The following is a 21,357-nucleotide window of genomic DNA, read 5'->3' as shown; positions in this document are numbered from 1 at the left end:
GGCACGGCCCTCTTAGTTCCTTAGTCACCAGGATGCAGCTACCCAGTCCACAGGGCCCAGCAATGCCGCCACCTCTTTTTCCACCAGCAGGTGCTCCAGAGGGTCATGGTAAACAGGGCTACATTTCAATACAGCAACCACTATGCCACACTGCCAAGGACGGCCTTGGCGAGCCACAGCTTCCAGAAGGGGAGAAGATGCCCCAAGACAGAGACACCCATGTGCCACGAGTCCTCAGGTGAGTCAGCACCAGCCCAGGTGGACTCCATCTGACTGCCTGTCAGAGCTGCCTGCCCAGGAAGTGTCAGGCCCTCTGGGCAGATACGATTCAGTCTGGGCCAATAACGGGCCCTGCATGGCTTCTTCACAGCTCTGCAGGAGAGTCCACATGCTGCCAGGGCTGAGAACCCCTGCAGATCCCTTCACCTTTGGCTTAGGGTGGTATATCAGCTGCTCCGTGAGCTCCAAGCCTCAACTTGACCTCTCTGACCCACACTCTGCACGCCTGCCACACCGACCTTTCTAAGGCTCTAACCCGTCACCTCTTCCTGCCAAGGCAAACCCTTCAGTAGCCTTTAATGCTAACGATTACAGCCCAGCTCTTTTCCTTGTAACTAAAATCTCCCCGCAACTTCTTCATCCTCCGCTCTCCTAAAGCCAGCTCTGGTACCATCATCTCCCCGCCTAGCAGTGTTCTTCCCACCTACAGCGCCCTCCTGCCCAGTTCTTCCATTTAAATCACAACCATCTTCCCACGTACGGCGTCCTCCTGTCCAAGTTCTTCCTGTCTAAATCACAACCATCTTTGAAAGCTCCTCTCAAAGCCAGCACCTCATGGTGCTGTCCCAGACCACCGGGACTAAAGCAACCTCTCTCCTTTGACCTCACAGAGGAACATATAATCCTGTTTAATTATTTGTAGAAAACAGACCAGTGACCGCCCTAGGTGTCAGGGATGCAGCAATGACTCTTATGACAAAGGTCTAGCCCCTCAGCGCGTAGGCTTACCAGGACAGAAAAAGGCAAACAGGAAAGTTACACACAACAGACCGGGGCTACGGGAAGAGGTGTATATATACAGGGACAGCGCTGGAGCCCAGACCTGAGAACGAGCAGCTCAGCCTGCGGAAGATGAGGCTCCCAGTGGAGGGGAGCTGTGGTGAAGGATGAGGTTTTCCTGGCTGGAGAGGCATCGCAGACAGAGGGAAAAGTATACTCAGAGACAAGTGGTGCCAGGGAAGTGAGTTCAGGAAACAGCGAGTCGCCACGAGGCTGCAGCGTGGAAGAGCTGAGCCCTCGGGCAGACTGGACCCCGCATGTGAGCTCAGGAGGGGCACATGTTGTGGTTGGCAATGGGAGACCACAAAGGACTAAGCAGGGGAGGGGTAAGTCGGACTTGTTCTTAGAAGACTCCCAGGCAGCCATTTAGGGACCACAGGTAACAAGAAGCCAACCAGCCAAGGCAGAAAAAGTGAGAGCACAGACCTGATATGGGAAAGAAAGGTTCAAGAGACACTGCTGAGGTAGGACACCGAGATTTGAATTTGGTGAGGGGCTGCCTACGGTGGTGAGGAAAGAGAAAGGAGGACTCAGGGTGACTCAGGTTTGGGGGTTCACCCCTGGTGGCGTAGTGGTTATGAGCTATGGCGGCTAACCAAAAGGCTGCTAATCTACCAGGTGCTCCTTGGAAACTCTATGCAGCAGTTCTACTCTGTCTATAGCGTTACAACAAGTAGGCGTTGATCAGACGCCAACGGCTTTGGTTTACTCCTGGTATCCAGGTATGCACTCGGCGCGGTGGGGCGAGGGCTGGGGCTGAGCCTCCCAGAAACTTGCATTCTCCACTGCGCCTTGTGCTAGGAGATGCTCTGCACATAAAATGGCCGAGTGTCGGTCACATGAATGAAAAGAGCCCCTTTCCTAAGAGCTGGTCCATTCCAACTCATCTGAAACCACAAAGCTTCACAACTGAACCTTATTTGCATATTTAGGGTTATCACACAAGAGAAAGATCTCTTAGAAACCGAGGTTCCCATCTAAAAGCAGTTGATATTCAGACACCACCATGAGTTTCCTTTACTAGATTTTTCTCTTTGAAGAAGTACCAAAAGCTTAACTTGCAGGATTTAAATATGTTTCAGAGTTTCAGGAAGGCCATGGCCTTCCTCAAAAAAGACATGCCTCACGCTCTCAGCTGGTGTCAGTCTAGGAGCCCAGTGGTGCGACTGTCTCAGAAATCAAACCTGCAGCCATCTGACCATGAACCATTTCGTATAAAAAATATATATATATATATATAAGGTGTAGAAATACATTTCTTTAAGGATGTCACTCACATGTTTGTACAGTCCCTTAAAAGAAATCATCAGGATGCTCTATGTAGCAGAAAAACTAATTTCATGAAAAGGGGAGGTGTGATGGTTAATTTTATGCGTCAACTTGGCTAGGCTATGGTTCCCAGTGGTTTTGCCAAACACTAAACTAGTTGATGTTCCACAATATAATGTAATGCACCATAATGTAAATACCTTCCATAATATAATCTAGGAGGATATAACCAATCAGTTAAAAGGGGAATTCTTTAGGGTATGGTCTGCCTTCAGACTACAGACATTTTGGCAAATCTCTCTCTCTCAACTCCACACTCTTCCCATCACTCACCTACGGATTTTGGGACGCAAACCCGCAGGTCTCCAGCGTCCTGCCTGACCCTCGAGTTTCAGACTTTTTACTCCCCACAGTCACGTGAGCCAATTCCTTAAAGTCAGTCATTTTTTCTCTCTCTGTATACATACTATACATTTCACTACTTCTGTTTTTTTAGAGAACCCTAAGACAGAAGGTCAAAGCTTTCTCAGCCAACAACTGCAATTTAAAATCACTGACCAAATTCATTAACGCTCAGCCCTGTGGCGGCTGCACTGGGGGCATGTCTGTAATAGTGTCCTGCCCTTAAAGACTTGTCTTACCACTGGTTAAGGAGACAAGCTATATGCACGTCCATAAATCAAAAAACTTTAATCATAAGGGCTGGGGCTCAGCAGGGCAGAAGTGAGGCAAAGACAACACGACAAGGGTGCCGTGAGAAGTGGTGGGAGAGAAGCTGGCCGGTGTGGTGCTCTCGGTCTAGACCAGAAAGGGAAGGATGTGACACCAGTGGGGGGCTGACAGACTCAGAGCAGTGAGGAAGTAGAAAGGCTGCTGGGAGGGACGGTGGGCGGGAGCTAGAAGGACAGAACACTGAGGTCAGAGAGGACGACGTTTAAGAAATCAAAGAGGAAGCGATTCCTGGCAACAACAAAGCCCAGTGTGCTAAGTGCCTGGAACAAACAAGAAGTGCAAGAGCATATCTGGGGAGGAGCAGTGACTGAGTAAGACACTGTGTACAGGACATCAGAAACGTCACGTGTGCCTGACACAGCACAAGTCAGACAGGCCTAGGGTCACAATCTCAGCTCTTCTACTTGCTCAGTGGCTTTGGGCAAATTACTCAACCCTCTGAGCTCCAGATTCCTCATCTCTAGTGTGGAGTTAATAATGCCTCCTCATAGAACTGTATGAAGATTAAACAAAAAAGATGCTTCTGTAGTGCTTGACCGTACTCTTCCCCTGCTAAAAAAAAGGGCCAATGTGAACACCATGTGAACCCCAAGTCACCCAGGGCTCACCACACCTATGATTTTATCCGAAGCATTACATGCAAGAGCAAAGCGCGTTGTTTTGGAGTAGATTTCCATGGTTCTCCGCAAGGCTTGCTGGGCACCATCAGTCATGCTGAAAGAAAACAAAAGAGGACTTTTGCAACTGGGACCTGAGGCCCCCCGGGCACAAATCCCTCCCTCCCTGTGAACAAGAACGCAGGACACAAGACATGTCTGAAGTCCTGGACAGTCACAGTTGTCTCAGAAGTAATCATGTCACCCCATGAATGCCAAAACCCACAAGCAGCACCCTGCTAGACTGCCCGAGCAGATTTACTGCCCAGACACACAAAATCACCATCTGCAGTGGCTGCACCCAAACATGCAGGGCTCAGGGCTCCCTTCAGCTCTGCCATGACAGGAAATCCAAGAGAATAGTTTTATGACGTCAGCTGCCAACTTTTCTAATAAAGCGCTGAGAACCTTGACCCCCTCACCGAGCATGCTCAGCTCTCTCCAGGACCCCATTAGGGTCTTCCACAGGTGGCCCTGTGCTCGGCTAAGCCGTGTGACCCTAAGTCTCAGTGTCATCACCTGTAAGATGGACACGATACTACTACTGAACTCAGAGGGTTGTCATGGCAATTATATGTGATACAAACAAGAGTCAAATGGTAGAGACAAGCCCAGTGTTCATCAGCGGGAGACTGAGTGAACACAACGGTAAACCCCAGTGGAATACTCTTCAGCCTTAAAGAGAATCCAAGTTCTGAATGAATCTTGAAAGCATCACGCTAAGTGAAATAAGCCCTTCATAACAGGACAAATGTTCCATGATCCCATTTAGGACATATCTAGAATAGACCAATGCACAGACAGTTTACCATGGTTTCCAGGTGCTTGGGGAGGGAGGAACGGGGAGTTACAGTTGGATGCGCACAGAGTGTCTATTTGGGGGATGAAAAAGTTTTGGAAACAAACAGAGGTGATGGTCGCACAACAGTGTGATTAATACCACTGAGCTGTACGCTTCAAAATCGTTCAAATGGCAACGTCTGAGTTGTATGTGTGTTACCATAATTTAAAAAAAGATCAAAATAACAAGAACAAAAGAGTTGTGACATGCCAAGTGTTTAGGAGAGTACCCGGCATAAATGCTCAGGGTGACTGTTCAATAAAGGTTAGCTGCTGTTAGTACTATAAATCATATCACACTAAGGAGGTTAAGGTGCACCCACACACGGAATGTAACACGGCTACTAAAGACCATGCCCGCAAGATTACTACAATACAGAGCACTGTTTTTACATTAAAAGGAGGAACCAGGACATCAAAATACATGTCTCACAGTCTTAACTAGGTAAAAATCTGCATCAGTAAGAGAAGAAATAAAGCAAGGTATTACCAGCTATTTTCCAAACTTTCTTCAGAACATGAACTACCTTTACAGTTTTTAAAATGTCACTGAATTTTTGTATTTCAGTTGTTCATGTAATGGATGCTGGGACAAGCACGTAACTACCGTCTTACACAAACGTCCAGGAGTGATGTAATGCAGACAACGTCTAAGGCACAGGCCCCACCCACCACAGAAGGGCAATGGTGACAGCTTTTCCTGCCAACAAAGCTCTGTAAGAGATTTAGAAATCAAGGTCGAAATATATTTGGCTGGAAAGAAGGAGTGTGCTGTCTCATTAGGGGGAGAGCAACTAGGAGTATATAGCAAGGTGGAGATAAATTTTCCTGTGAGAGACTGACTTCATCTGTAAACTTTCACTCAAAGCACAATAAAATTTTTTTTGATTAAAATACATATACATTATATACATACATACATACATATACACATACACACACACATATATACATAAACACACACACACATATTTGGCAAAGTGCTCTACCTGTCTGCTTCATCCAGGATGATGATCTTATGCCGACCTCTGGGAAGGGTGACCTTCTGCTGGGCAAACATTTTGATTTTATTCCTCACAACGTCAATGCCCCTGAAACGAGAAGCCAGAATTTCATTGTCACCTTCCAAAACAAATTCAGTGTCTTTCAGTTTTGTTTCGTTTTTATCGTGTTTTAAGTGAAAGTTTACAATTCAAGTCAGCTTTTCATACAAAAACTTACACACACATTGTTATGTGACCCTACTTGCTCTCCCTACAATGAGACAGCACACTCCTTCTCCCACCCTGTACTTTCTGTGTCCATTCAATCAGCTCCCATGCCCCTCTGCCTTCTCATCTCGCCTACAGATACGAGATGCCCACATAGTCCCATGTCTCTACTTGAGCTAAGAAGCTCACTTCTCACCAGTATCATTTCATATCTTATAGTCTGGTCTAACATTTCTGTGAAGAGTCGGGTTCGAAGTTAGTTTGGGGCTAACAGCGTCCTGGGCCATGACCTCTGGGGTCCCTCCAGTCTCAGTCAGACCATTAAGTCTGGTCTTTTTACTAGAATTTGAGGTCTGCATCCCACTTTTGTCCTGCTCCTTCAAGGATTCTCTCTCTGTTCTGTTCCCTGTCAGGGCAGTCATTGGTTGTAGCCCAGCACCATCTAGTTCTTCCCATCTGAGGCTGATGGAGTCTCTGGTTTATGTGGCCCTTTCTTTCTCTTGGGTTCATATTTTCCTTGTGTCTTTAGTGTTCTTCATTCTCCTTTGCTCCAGGTGGGTTGAGACCAACTGATGCATCTTAGATGGCCGCTTGCTAGCTTTTAAGACCCCAGACGCCACTCACCAAAGTGGGATGCAGAACGTTTTTGTAATACACTTTGTTATGCCAATTGACCCAGATATCCTCTGATACCATGGTCCCCAGACCCCCAACCATGCTACTCTGTCCCTGGAACTGTTCGGTTGTATTCAGGAAACCTCTTAACTTTCGGATTAGTACAGTTGTGCTGACTTCCCCTGTATTGTGTTGTCCTTCCCTTCACCTAATTATTGTCTACCATCTAGTTAGTGAACATCCCTCTCCCTCTCTCCCTACCCTTGTAACCATCAAAGAATGTTTTTTGTGTTTAAACCTTTTCTTGAGTTCTTATAATAGTGGTCTCGTACAATATTTGTCCTTTTGTAACTGACTAATTTCACTCAGCGTAGTGCCTTCCAGAGTCCTCCATGTCACTGAGATGTTTCATGGATTCATTGTTGTTCTTTATCATTGCATAGTATTCCATCATGTGAATATACCATAATTTGTTTATCCATTCATCTGTTGACGGGCACCTCGGTTGCTTCCATCTTTTTGCTATTGTAAACAGTGCTGCAATGAACATGGGTATGCATATATGTGTATAAAGGTTCTTATTTCTCTAGGATATATTCCAAGGAGTGGGATTCCTGGATTGTATGGTAGCTCTATTTCTAGCTTTCTAATAAATTGCCAAATCTATTTCCGAAGTAGTTGTACCATTTTACATTCCCGCCAGCAGTGTATTAACTGTTCCAATCTCTCCACAGCCTCTCCAACATTTGTTTTGTGTTTTTTGGATTAATGCCAGCCCTGTTGGGGTGAGACGGTATCTCACTGTAGTTTTGATTTGCATTTCTCTAATGGCTGATGATCATGAGCATTTCCTCATTTATCTGTTAGCTACCTGAACGTCTTCTTTAGTGAAGTGCCTGTTCATATCCTTTGCCCATTTTTTAATTGAGTTTTATTTGTCTTTTTGTGGTTGAGGTTTTGCAGTATCTTGTAGATTTTATAGATGCTGAACAGATTTGTCATAGCCCAAAATTTTTTCCCAGTCTGTAGGTTGTCTTTTTATTCTTTTGGTGAAGTCTTTGGATGAGCATAAGTGTTTGACTTCTAGGAGCTCCCAGTTATCTAGTTTCTCTTCTGGTGTTTGTACATTGTTAGTAATGTTTTGTATACTGTTTATGCCATGTATTAAGGCTCCTAGCATTGTCCCTATTTTCTCTTCCATGATCTTTATCGTTTTAGATTTTACATTTAGGTTTTTGATCCATTTTCAGTTAGTTTTTGTACATCCTGTAAGGTATGGGTCTTGTCTCATTTTTTTTTTTTTTTGCAGATGGATATCCAGTTATGCCAGTACCATTTGTTATAGAGGCTGTCTTTTCTCCATTTAACTGACTTTGGGCCTTTGTCAAATATCAACTACTCATAGGTGGATGAATTTACATCTGGATTCTCAATTCTGTTCTATTGGTCTGTGCATCTGTTGTTATATCAGTACCAGTACCAGACTACTGTGGCGGTATAACAGGTTCTAAAATCAGGTAGTGTGAGGCCTCCCACTTTGTTCTTTTTCAGTAATGCTTTCGTTATCCGGGGCCTCTTCCCTTTCCATAGGAAGTTGGTGATTTGTTTCTCCATCTCATTAAAAAATGCCATTGGAATTTCAATCAGGATTGCATTGTATCTGTAGATCACTTTGGGTACAAAAGACATTTTCACAACGTTGATTCTTCCTATCCATAAGCAAGGTATGTTTTTCAACTCATGTAGGTCTCTTTCGGTTTCCTGAAGTAGTGTCTTGTAGTTTTCTTTGTATAGGTCTTTTATGTCTCTGGTTAGATTTATTCCTAAGTATTTTATCTTCTTGGGGGCTACTGTAAATGGTATAGATTTGGTGATTTCCTCTTCAACATTCTTTGTTCGTGTAAAGGAATCCAACTGATTTTTGTATGTCTACCTCGTATCCTGATACTTTGCTGAAATCTTCTATTCGTTCCAGTAGTTTTCTTGTGCATTTTGGGGGGTTTTCTGTGTATAAGATCATATCATCTGCAAAAAGAGATACTTTTACTTCTTCCTTACCAACTTGGATGCCCCTTATTTCTTTTTCTAGCCTAATTGCTCTGGCTAGGACCTCCAGCACAATGCTGAATTAGAGTGGTGATAAACGGCATCCAGGTCTGGTTCTCGTTCTCAAGGGGAATGCTTTCAGACTCTCCATTTAGGATGATATTGGCTGTTGGTGTTGTATAAATGCCCTTTATTATGTTGAGGAATTTCCCTTCTATTCCTATTTTGCTAAGAGTTTTTATCATGAATGGGTGTTGGACTTCATCTAATGCCTTTTCTGCATCAACTGATAAGATCATGTGGTTCCTGTCTTCTGTTTTATTTATGTGGTGGATTACATTGATTGCTTTTCTAATGTTGAACCATCCCTGCATACCTGGTATAAATCTCACTTGGACATGGTGAATTATTTTTTTGATATGTTGTTGAATTCTATTGGCTAGAGTTTTGTTGAGGATTTTTACGTCTAAGGTCATGAAGGATATTGGTGTGTAATTTTCTTTTTTCTGTGGTGTCTTCACCTGGTTTTGCTATCAGGGTTATGCTAGCCTCACAGAATGAGTCTGGGGTATTCCATCCTTTTCTATGCTCTGAAATACCTTTAGTAGTAGTGATGTTAACTCTTCTCTGAAAGTTTTGTAGAATTCTCCAGTGAAACCATCAGGACCAGGACTTTTTTTTTATTGGAACTTTTTAAATTACAATCTGTTCTTCTGTTATTGCTTTTATTTAGTGGTTCTATCTCTGGTTGTGTTAGTTTAGGTAGGTAGTGTGTTTCTAGAAATTTGTCCGTTTCCGCTAGGTTTTCAAGTTTGTTAGAGTACAATTTTTCATAGTATTCTGTAATGATTGTTTTAATTTCAGTTGGGTCTGTTGTGAGATCACCCATATCATTTCGTATTTGGGTTATTTGCTTCCTCTCCTGTTTTTCTTTTGTCAATTTGGCCAGTGGTTTATCAATTTTATTGATCTTTTCAAAGAACCAGCTTTTGGTCTTGTTAACTCTTTTGATTGTTTTCCTATTCTCTATTTCATTTAATTCTGATCTAATTTTTATTATCTGCTTTCTTCTAGTGCCAAAGGGTTTCTTTTGCTGTTTTCTTTCCATTTGTTTGAGTTCTTGGATTAATTCTTTGACTTTGGCCCTTTCTTCTTTTTGGATGTGTGCATTTATTGCTATAAATTGACCTCTGAGCATTGCTTTTACTGTGTCCCAAAGGTTCTGGTAGGATGTGTTTTCATTCTCATTTGATTCTATGAATTTCTTTATGCCGTCCTTAATTTCTCTTATAACCCAATAGTTTTTGAGCAAGGGGTTGTTCAGTTTCCAAGTTTTTTTTTTTCCCCCCTTGCTTTTTCTGTTACTGTTTTCTACTTTTATGGTTTTAGGGTCAGAAAAGATGCTTTGTAATAATTCAATGTTTTGGATTCTGCTAAGGCTTGCTTTAGACCTAATATGTGGTCTATTCTAGAAAATGTTCCATGTGCACTAGAAATGAAAGTATAGTTCATTGCTGTTGGGTGGAGTGTTCCATATATGTCTATGAGGTCAAGTTGTTTTATTGTGGCATTTAGATCTTCCCTGTCTTTACTGAGCTTCTTTCTGGACATTAGGTCCTTCACGGAAAGTGGTGAGTTGAAATCTCCTACTGTTATTGTAGAGCTGTCTATTTCACTTTTCAATGCTGCTAGAGTTTGTTTTATGTAATTTGGAGCCCTGTCATTGGGTGCATAAATATTTTTGATGGTTATGTCCTCCTGGTGTATTGACCCTTTAATCGTTATACAGCCTCCTTCCTTATCATTTGTGGTGGATTTAACTTTAAAGTCTATTTTGTCAGAAATTAATATTGCCACTCCTGCTCTTTTTTGGTTGTTGTTTGCTTATTTTTTTCCATCCTTTGAGTTTTAGTTTCTTTGTGTTTCTAAGTCTAAGGTGTGTCTCTTGTAAGCAGCATATAGACGGATTGTGTTTTTTTATCCATTCTGCCACTTTGTTTCTTTATTGATGCATTTAGTCCATTTACATTCAGAGTAATTATTGATAGGTATGAGTTTAGTGCTGTCATTTTGATGTTTTTGTGTGTGTGTTGACAGTTTCTTTGTGCCCCTTAATTTTCTGTGCTGAGTCATTTTTGTTTATATATTTTCTCTTTCTCTTTTTCATTGTTGTTGATTTTGTATTTGCTGGGTCTTTATGTTTTTCTTGTTTTTTATTTTGATGCCTAGGATTGTTAGTTTCCTTCGTGGTTACCTTATTATTTACCCCTATCTTTCTAAATTTAAACCAATTTTTATTTCTTTATATCTCCCTGACTTCCTCTCCATACGACAGATCTATGACTACATTTTTTTGTCCCTCTTTTTTGTTTTAATGTTGTCATCTTTTACATAATGACATCTGTTTCCCTGTTTTGAGTGTTTTAGCTTTGATTTATTTTTGTGATTTCCCTGTCTCCAGGGTTGATATCTGGTTGCTCTGTCCTGTGTTCTAGTTTTGGGTAACAAAACTGATGTTATTGACTTTCTAACTGGAGGACTCCCTTAAGTATTTCTTGTAATTTTGGTTTGGTTTTTGCAAATTCCCTAAACTTCTGTTTGTCTGGAAATGTCCTAAGTTCGCCATCATATTTGAGAGACAGTTTTGCTGGATATATAATTCTTGGTTGGCACTTTTTTTCCTTCAAGGCTTTCTATATGTTATCCCATTGCCTTCTTGCCTGCATGACTTCTGCTGAATAGTCAGAGCTTAGTCTTTGTAGGTGACTTTTCATTTATCCCTAGCCACTCTTAAAATTCCCTTTATCCTTGGTTTTGTCAAGTTTGATTATATGTCTTGGTGACTTTCTTTTGGGATCTACCTTGTGTGAGGTTGGATAAGCATCTTGGATAGATATCTTCTCATCTTTCATATCAGGGAAGTTTTCTGCCAATAAATCTTCAACAACTGTCTCTGTATTTTCTGTTATCCCTTGCCCTGTTCTGGTACTCTAATCACTCTTAGATTACTTCTCTTGATAGAGTCCCACATAATTCTTAGGGCTTCTTCATTTTTTTTAATTCTTTTATCTGATTTGTCCTCAAATATGTTGGTGCCAAGTGGTTTATCTTTAGTCTCGCTAATTCTGACTTCCATTGCCTCAATCCTGCTCTTATGACTTTCTATTGAATTGTCTTATTCTGAAATTTTATTGTTAATCTTCTGAATTTGTTTGCTGTCTCTCTATGGATTCTGTTAAACCTGTCATTATGCTCTTGTCTAATCTGCTTAAGTTCTTCTAACGCTTTGTCTGTGCATTCCTTGGCTTGTTCTGTGTCTTGCCCAATCTCCTTCCTGATCTTTTCAAGAGTTCTGTATGTTAACCTTTTGTATTCTACTTCCAGTAATTCCATGAAATTCTTTTCACCCGAAAGATTTCTTGATTCCTTGTTTTGGAAGCTTGCGAAGTCATCGTGGCCTGCTTCTTTGTGAGATTTGATATTGACTCTTGTCTCCGAGCCATCAATAGTTATTGTACTTATTTATTTTATATTTGCTTACTGCATCCTAGCTTCTCGTTTTGTTTTGATATGCCCAAATAGGCTGCCTGAATGAGCTAGTTTGATTATTGATGCCTTTGAAGCTCTAACATCCTGTCACCAGGTGGTCAGGGCTGTTACTAGGTATGTGACCTCAGGAGTTCATTCAGTTTTCTTGTATGGATTCAGCTCAGGTGTCCAGACAGTCAGTCACCAAGTGCATGTTGCAAGCTCTCACCTTCAGGCCTAGACAAGCAGGGGTGACTGGTGTAGGCACAGGTACCTGGGTGCAGTAGGGGGTCATGCACTGAGCAAGGCAGGGGGCTGACAGCTGCCCGAGTGTCTATGAGGGAAGTGTGTCCCTGTTCTCTAGAGCATGTAGGTAGGTGGGTTTTGCAGCCAGACTATGGGCATCCAATGCTGTTGGCTGTAAGGACTGAGAGGCACCACTTATTCTTGGGCCCTGTTGCACATGGCTAGGTGCTGTGGGTGGAGCCATCAGTCCTCAGGCCCCTGATGTGGGTAGATGAAGACCCTGCTTAATAGGCAGAGTGGTATCAAATGACAAGAACCTGCCTCTCCACCATGTAGCTGAAACAGCTGAAGTTAGACTTCAGGTATATACCCTGTTGTATTGTGCTAATGAGGACCTACACTGTTGAAATGGGCCCACACAAGCCTATGCAGCAGTGAAAGGCATTCAAAGTCCATGGACCCCTTATGCCTGAGCCTAGGCAAAGGAGCTGTTTCTGCCCTGAGTTCCTGGCTTAGGGGAGCAGGCAGATTTTTTTCCTTTTTGTTAATGTGTTGCCTCTCCAAGGCTGGGAGAATGGCTCAGGGCGAGTGCAGGGTCCTCTTCTGACCCAGGGGATGCAGCCAGCTGGGACACAATGCAGAGTGAGAAGGGAACAGGTACGTGGATGAGACGATTTTCCTGAAGGGGTATTTTTGTATCGCAGTAGGTAAATGCAGGTACTTATTGTTTGCCAATTGTGGGCCATTTCTCACTTGTTCTGGAGGGTTGAGCAGGCTCTCCGCCATTCGGCCTCCCTCAGTGTAGAAAATGCATCCCAAACGCCTCTGCTTGGCTCTCCACGCTTGGTGCAGTGTCAGAATCAGCCTGCAGGGTGCTGGTTCCTGCAGGGTCAGGTCTGGCAACAACTCAATGTTTCTGAACCATTTTTGCCCCTTCCAGCCGCTCAGTCTAATTTCTTAACTTTGTCTTTGATGTTCAGGGCTCCTAGCTTGTCATATATAATCAATTCACTTGTTTTTTCGGATCTTTGTTTTAAGAGGGACCACAAGAAGTGTCTGACTGCTCCACCATATCAGCCCTACCCGGTGTCCTTCAGTTTTCTCTCAGTATACCATCAGGGACTATTGGACCCAACTTCAGCTTTTGAGTTTCTTTTTTGAGCAATTCTAGTTATTTCTAAAGATTGATACTTAACGACTTCTATTCTTTCTTATAGGTCTTCCAAAGAACAAAGAAAAATTGACTATTTTTTTAATAGAATGAAACTCATTTTACCTTGCAATTACCATGTGAATCCAATGGACCCTTTCATACATTTTGGTGTTTTAGTGATCTTATTCTTTAATTATTTCATCATTATTCATTGCTTACCCTTAGCTATGTAAGAAAGATCAAAATAAGAAGAAAATGAAAGGATGATGGAATTGCCTAGAAAAATGACACAACAGTGGTAGAAATGGTCACTGCTGCATCATCCTTCAGTTTTCTAACTGCGTTGCTGGTGGTTCTGCATTATTTTCAAGAAGATATAAGACAGTCTAGATCTATCATCTTCGTTGTCATTTTTAAGCTTTCATTAAACACAGGTAAGAATTTGGAATTGCTAAATATGGCTGAGAATTCAGAATTTTTCATTTTCCTTCCATAATGGCAAAGAGAAGAAAACTGACAGAAGACTCATAATTATTAGACAAATCACAAAATGACTGCAGAGAGACAAACAGCAGCACTCTAGACTCTAATAAAACCAAAAACATCCACTCCTGTCAAGCTGACTCCAACTCATGGCAACCCCACGTGCTACAGAGTAGAAGTGCTCCTTAAGGTTTTCTTGGCTGTAATCTTTATGGAAGCAGACTGCCAGGCCTTTCTTCCACAGTGTCACTAGATGGGTTTAAACAGTCAACCTATGTGGCGTCTGGGGTCTTAAAATGTGGCACCTGGGGTCTTAAATGCTAATAAGCAGCCATCTAAGATGCATCAATTGATCTCAACCCACCTGGATCAAAGCACAATAAAGAACACCAAGGTCACATGATAACTATGAGCCCAAGAGACAGAAAGGGCCACATGAACCAGAGACTTACATCATCCTGAGACCAGAAGAACTAGACGGTACCCGGCCACAACCGATGACTGCCCCAACAGGGAGCACAACAGAGAACCCCTGAGGGAGCAGGAGAACATTGGGACGCAGACCCCAAATTCTCATAAAAAGACCAGACTTAATGGTCTGACTGAGACTAGAAGAATCCTGGCGGTCATGGTCCCCAAACCTTCTGTTGGCCCAGGACAGGAACCATTCCTGAAGACAACTCATCAGACATGGAAGGGACTGGACAATGGGTTGGAGAGAGATGCTGATGAGGAATGAGCTACTTGTATCAGGTGGACACTTGAGACTGTGTTGGCATCTCTTGTCTGGAAGGGAGATTGGAGGGTAGAGAGGGTTAGAAACTGGCAAAATTGTCACCAAAGGAGAGACTGGAAGGAGGGAGCAGGCTGACTCATTAGGGGGAGAGTAAGTGGGCGTATGGAGTAAGGTGTATATAAGCTTATATGTGACAGACTGACTTGATTTGTAAACGTTCACTTAAAGCTCAATAAAAATTATTAAAAAAAAAAACAGTCAACCTTTTGGTTACCAGCCAAGTGCAAATCGTTTGTGCCACCCAGAGATCTGTCTAGACTCTACTGATGGTGAAACTGATCACAGAAGCAAAATCTCAAGACTATGAGCCTTCAGATGCCAACAACTTAAACTTTCTCAAACTCAAGAACTGAGGAGTGAACAATATATTTCTAAGGACAAAAAGTAAATATATTTTCAACCAGTTAGTCACTTAACAGGAAGGACGTCATTCCCCAATGTATCTTGTGAGGAGAATTTGGACCGTCCTGCTTCGCTAGAGGAAGGCTGGTGTGTATACAAAGTGATTAGAAGGAAATAAATGACACAGAAATGGGAAAAAAAATCACTGTATTTATCATTCTAATTGGTGTTTATAAATCTAAAATTGAAAATATTTTGCAATTATGGGCCACCCTCTTTTCAACAAAATTATGAGCCACCAAAGTTTTCAAAAGTAGTGAGTTTTGATGATGCGGGTGAGAGAAGAATGAGAAGTAATGATTAACTAGAACCCATTCGTACTTGACTTCTGGAATCAGTATTCACAAGTAGATGTATCACAGGCTCATGCGTGAGAGTTGAGGAGCAGTTAGCTGCATTCAAAGGACACTGGCCATTTCAGGTAGATAAAGATCTCCGTAACCCAGAAGATATGAAAAAGCTGAGAACAACGTCCTCGAGGAATAATCAAAAGCACACTTCACAGACATTATATTCAACAGGTTCTTATTTTGTAATTCTCACTATTCAATATCTGAAAAGTAAACCAGCAAGTCAAGGGCTTGTGATGCCGCACTGACAAGCAAGCAATTCTCAACCTTTCACAGGGAAGGATTAAAGGAAAACACATCATTGGTAAGGCAAGCTCCCAGCATAACACACACTGAAAAAAGGGCCACATGTATAACAATTCAAAACGCCAAACACTCGCCACCCTTTGGTCTTGATTCCCAGATGTACCTGTCATTGGAAGCATTGAGTTCCAGGACGGCATCTTTAAGTGCCGGGCCCAGCAAGGCTCGTGCCAAACACAGGATGCTTGTAGTTTTCCCAGTTCCTGGGGGCCCCTAGGAATGAAATCCTCAGTAAGTGCTCCAAGCCACCAGGATGAATTCAGCATATCCCCAGCTTTGCTGTTCATTACTGTTTCCACTCACCTCCCCTGAACCCATCCCACCCTATTTCAAGTGGACGTCAAATCATTAGGGCAACCACTCCACAGGTCTCCTGACTAGCTTTCATGGAATATCTCCCCCTGCTGACGGAAGTGACAAGGGCTGTAGTGATAAAGGGCCTCTCTGAGGAGGAAGCACCACACCACCAAAACACTTAAGCAGGCAGCGAAAATGAGGCTCGGAGACAAACAAAACCACCAGACCAGGACTGAGTACTTACAGCAATTATAATGTTGGGCACATTCCCTTCTCTTGCAAAGACCTGAGGAAAAATGTTAATTAAAACTGGTTACTCTGTAAGCCTTACAAGCGGTCCCCCCCGCCCCGGCCATACAGTCCCGTGTAGGAAGCATCACTACAAATCTCTCCAAATGGATGCCCCAGAGAACTCTCCCCTCAGTATATTCAAACCTGAACTCATCATCATCCCCTACAAACCTGGGGCCCCACCCATGCTCCCCCTTCCGTGAGCTCTCAGTGCATCAGCCCCGTGCTCACATCTGGAACCTGGAGGGCGGCACCATCCTTGTCTGGGCCTCCTCCATGAGCCCACTCAGCAGCTCAGTGACTGTGAGCTTTCAAAAGACTGTGCTTTCTGTTCTTTCTCTCCAGGGTACACTGCCTTCTTTCTTAGTCCCACTGCCACTTTCTTAGTCCACCGTCTCTTGCCTGGATTGCTTTCGACAGGCCCTTAACTGGTCTCCTTGCCTCTAAACTTGCCCCGCTCTAATCCATTTCCCACACTGTAACCAAGACCTTCTTTCTGAAATGCAAATGTTTTTAAAAATTTACCTAACTGAAACCCTTGGATGAACCCCTTACTGCCGTCAACACAAAGCCCAGACTCTTAAATAGAGCTCACAGGCCCTACAGGGTCTGGGTTCTGCCCACCACACAAGGCTCATTTCTCACTGCAGTCCAAAACACAGTCCCTGGGTGGTGCAAATGGTTAACGTGCTTGGCTGCTAACTGAAAGGCTAGAGATTCAAGTCCACCCAGAGGCATCTCAGGATAAAGTCCTGGCGATCTACTTCCAAAAAATCAGCCACTGAAAACCCCATGGAGTACAGTTCTGCTCTAATACACAGGGGTCACCATAAGCTGGGGTTGCCTTGACTGCAACTGGTTTTTGGATAGCCCTGTTACTCAAAGTGTGGGTCCAGGGACTAGAAAAATCGGCATTGCCTGGGAGCTTGTTAGATGAGCAGAATCCCCAGCCCCACTCCAGAGCTACGGGGTCAGAATCTGCATTTTTACAAGATCCTCGGGTGATTCATATGCCCACAAATGTTTGAAAAGCACTGATGTGTATCCCAATCAGACAGCATTTGTTCCCCAGAACAAGCCACACTCCCTCTTACCTCCAGGCCTTTGTCCCTGCCATTCCTTCTGCCTCCCTCCCTCCCGGCCCACTCCAGTCTAGCTAACTCCCACTCATCTTTTAGCTTTGGAGTCACCTCTTCCACTGGGGGAATACTTTGAGCAGGTTACTCACAGGCTGCTCACCTGCAAGCAGGTCACTCCTCCCACATGTCCCATAGCACCTGTACTTCACCTGGCAGAGTACTGACAACATTACCTGTTGACTTTAATGTAGGCCCCATTAGACTGTAAGTCCCACATGGCCAGCAACCTTGTACATTCTGTTCATCAGATATTGACAGTTCCTAACACTGTGTCTGGACCAGACAAGATAATCAAATACTTGTTAAATGATAAATCAAAAGAAACTTGGTAGCTATTACAGAGACCTTCTCTGTCATGTGTCAAACAGTTGGGCTTCTAGATGATTCCTGAAGATCTCTAGGGCTGGAAATGCAAAGCCTTCTGGTGCAACCCCACTTGCTTGCTCCACTGCTAGACATTTCTGCTTGCTACAAAATCTGTCCTCATGTCAACCTGAATTCTGCTGACCTGTTAGCCGCACTGTGTTAATTTTGTCCTCTGGGCAGAGATCAGCATACTAAGGCGGGGTGGGGGCAGGGCCTGTTTTTATAATCTCTCAGGTTAAGAATGGTTTTGACATCTTTCAAGGTTTATATACATATATAGATATATATATGAATTCCACAGAGCCATTCTGTGGCTCCTAAAGCCTAAGATATTTATTATCTGGCCCTTTACAGAAACAGTTTGCCAGCCCGCTCTATAGGAGCACAGCACGAGTCTGCCGTCCTGCTCTAGAGGAACACAGCACAAGTCTGACAACCTCTCTCCAAAGCATCAGCCCTTAACCATTTGAAGCCATCCACCATGGCCTCCAGGCTTCTCCAGACTCACTGTCTCCCAACCCTTCAATCCTTCTGGATTCGTGGTTTGCGTTCCCTTCACTATCTTGGCTATCCTCCAAATGTACTCCAGCTTGTCAAAGCCACAATAACAATACAAGATCATCCTGTAAAAACTCACTCACCTGCAGCCTGCTCACAGTGTCTTCATTTCCGACAATTTCATTCAGCTTTACTGGTCTATACTTTTCAACCCTGTTTTTAAAAAAAGGAAAAAAAAGCATAAAAATGTTGACATGGCTATTTTCACAGTACCCGAGAGAGCGCTAAAAGGCAATCCTCAGAGCTTCATCAGATTATATACATTCAATACAAATATGCCAAAAGGTTGCAGGCTTTAGATTCAATGAGGTGCCCAAGGGCCATGTGAAAAGTTGAGTGCACGAGAACTGTACAACAAAGACTTCAAAGCCACCAGAGCAGAGAAACACCTGTCGTTGCTGGAGAAGGGCCAGAAAAACTGAGCCGTGCGGCACCACAGCCTGCCCGCCGGCCACAACAGAGGCCCGGCGCGTCCACCCACACTGGCGTCCTTGGGGTGACAGACACGCTGCAGCACTGCCCCTTGCTCACTGCCCGCCCGACTGGGCAGGCAGGCACCGAGCCCTCAGCAGGGCTGGCTGCACAGAAACACAGGCTGTTCTGTGACCCTAGGAGGCTGGTAGAGGGGGCAGGCTGGCGGCCTTTTCAGACAGTGGTTCTCCTTTTTATTTTTTGTGATTTAGGTGAAAGCTTATAGAGCAAATTAATTTCTCGTTAAACAGTTAATACACAAATTGTTTCGTGACACTGGTTGCCAACCCTGCAATGCGTCGACACTCTCTCTCCCCTTCTCCACCCAGTTTCCGTTTCCATTCGTCCAGTTTTCCTGGCCCTTCCTGCCTCCTCCTCTTTGCTTTTGTTCTCGTGTCCCCACCAGTCTCGTATTCGTGACTGAACTATGAAGCCCGTCCCTCACGTGCGTTATTGTTGGCCCCCCGGGCCCCGCTCCCTCGCCGTCTACCCGCCACAGTAGTCCCCTCGCCGCCCGCCCACCACAGTCCCCTCGCCAGCTCGCCGGGCCGCCTGCTCCCCTCAGGACCCCCTAGACGAGGCTCGCCCTGAGGGCCTCACGGCCACGGCCCGCCGTCCGTCCCACCCCCACGCCGAGCGAGACGCAGCCCTTATATACGACGGGGTGCTCACCACGGCAGCTCGTAGTGGCCGGCGCCGCCGGAGGCCTTGCCGGGCGCAGGGGAAGGGCCCTGGGCGCCGAGCTCGGCCGCGCCACCGCCGCCTTCCGGCGCCTCCATTCTCCCGCCGCCTCTTCCCGCCGCCGAGGCCCCGCCCCTGACGTCACCGCGCACGCCCCGCCCCTGGTCGCCGAGAGACGCCGGGCTCGAGCGGAAGTCGTGCGCGCGCCCCTTTCCGCGCCTGCGCCGAGGGCAGGGTCCGGGGTTGCCAAGAGAAGCCGGGCGTCGGGCCTGGGAGCGAGCGGAGGGCGACCGCGGCCTGCGCAGCCTTCCCAGAAGGCGGGTCGCCCCGGGAGCGGAGCTCCGTGGTCCTCTCTCTGCGTGGTTCGCCTGGGCTCCGCCTCCGCGCCGCCGGCCGGCCGGGTGGGGTAGGCGCTTCGTGTCCCGCGGGCAGGAGCAGGGGCCGGGGCCCCGGCCGCCCGGACGCAGGGCTGGGACGCGCGGGCGCCCGCAGGCACGACGTCGGGGGTCCTGGGCGGCGCGAGGCCAGAACCCCGGTTCCCGGGTTCCCGACCGAGTAACCCCGGCTCGCCTTAGGTGAGCTCCTGCGTTTGATGTTTGACGTCTGTTGTCCCAGCGCTGCGAGGCCAGCGGTGTCCCCGTTTCGCAGAGGAGGAAACTGTCCCTCTGGCAGGCGTGCCCCAATCCGTATTCCAGAAACACACATCCCACCAGTTGTCGTCCAGTGATTCCCACTCACGGTGACCCCATGCGCGTCCGAGTAGGACTGTGCGCTGGAGGGTTTTCAGTGGCTGAATTTTCTGACGTGGGTGGCCAGGCCTTTCTTCTGAGGTGCCTCTGGGTGGACTCAAACCTCCAACCTCTCCGTTAGCAGCCGAGCATGTTAACAGTTTGCAACACCCAGGGACTCCTTCGGAAAAATAGGTACTTCATACTCACCAGTGCTTTCAGCGTTCACCTGGGCTGTTTTTCTACCTGTGGAACTAATCTTTCCCTACCTTAGCCCAAATACCCTAATAATATTGCTGACTACGTGCCCCCGTGCAGTGCCGAGGTGGAATCTCTTGTCGTCCCCATTCTGCAGGTGAGGAAGCAGGCTCCGGAATGAGTAAATAATTTGTCTAATGTCATGTACGTAGTAAGTGGTGGAGCCGGGATTCCGCTCCCCTCATGTTGCCAAGCACCTAGTATAAAATCCTATTATATTGCATTACAATTTTGAGGTAAAGCTGCCTTTAACATCTGAACTGAAGGGAAAGATTGAGGCCCGTTTATCTCTATCTCCAGTGCTTAGCACAGGGCCTGGTGCCCTGTAAATGTTCAGTTGAGTGTCTTTAATGAACAGTGGGAATCTGTTTCCAGAAGAGTTTGAGTCAGCTGTGAGAAACTGAACTGTTTTCACCAAAAACCAAATCCTTTGTTGTCAAGTTGATTCTGACTCATAGTGACCCCATAGGACAGAGTAAAACTGTCCTATAGAGTTTCCAAGGAGCACCTGGTGGATTCGAACTGCCGACCTTTTGGTTAGCAGCCGTAGCTCTTAACTGCTATGCCACCAGAGTTTCCAATAGGAATTATCAAAGCCCATGGCTGTTTTCCACTCAGCATCAGTTACTGTTTGTGTATACCACAGGTAAGAGACCCATCTTCTAGGGGTCCGATTTAGTCAGTCAAATAAATACGGCTCCAGGATCTGTACTGCAGGACATCGTTCTCTATTTTTGTCTTTACCTTTTAGTTTTCTTCCTACCCCCAGGAGAAAAGAAACGCTGTCCGTTGTGGAAATGTATTAGGGAAGATAATATTGTTACGTTCATTTTTCTTATGTAAATCTGGTCTTTCCAACCTGAGTGTTTAGCTCCTTGA

The 21,357-nt window shown here is 45.1% G+C and overlaps 1 protein-coding gene across 2 annotated transcripts in view; it reads right to left on the bottom strand.

The window, feature by feature from the left end:
- RFC2 (replication factor C subunit 2) overlaps positions 1-19,590 on the bottom strand; it is a 28,776-nt gene extending 9,186 nt beyond the window's left edge. For both annotated transcript variants that reach the window (XM_003416644.3, XM_023556025.2), the window contains exons 1-6: positions 19,484-19,590; positions 18,424-18,493; positions 16,231-16,272; positions 15,796-15,902; positions 5,546-5,647; positions 3,674-3,774 (exon numbers count right to left, since the gene is read on the bottom strand). In XM_003416644.3, the coding sequence (XP_003416692.1) occupies positions 3,674-3,774; positions 5,546-5,647; positions 15,796-15,902; positions 16,231-16,272; positions 18,424-18,493; positions 19,484-19,590 (529 nt within the window). The remainder of the gene's footprint in view (positions 1-3,673; positions 3,775-5,545; positions 5,648-15,795; positions 15,903-16,230; positions 16,273-18,423; positions 18,494-19,483) is intronic.
- Positions 19,591-21,357: the final 1,767 nt, after the last annotated feature.

The sequence above is a fragment of the Loxodonta africana genome, chromosome 12, assembly GCF_030014295.1.
Source record: "Loxodonta africana isolate mLoxAfr1 chromosome 12, mLoxAfr1.hap2, whole genome shotgun sequence".
NCBI classification, from domain to species: domain Eukaryota; kingdom Metazoa; phylum Chordata; class Mammalia; order Proboscidea; family Elephantidae; genus Loxodonta; species Loxodonta africana.
The sequence above is the reverse complement of the archived record's forward strand: the minus strand, read 5'-3'. Positions and strand labels throughout refer to the sequence as shown.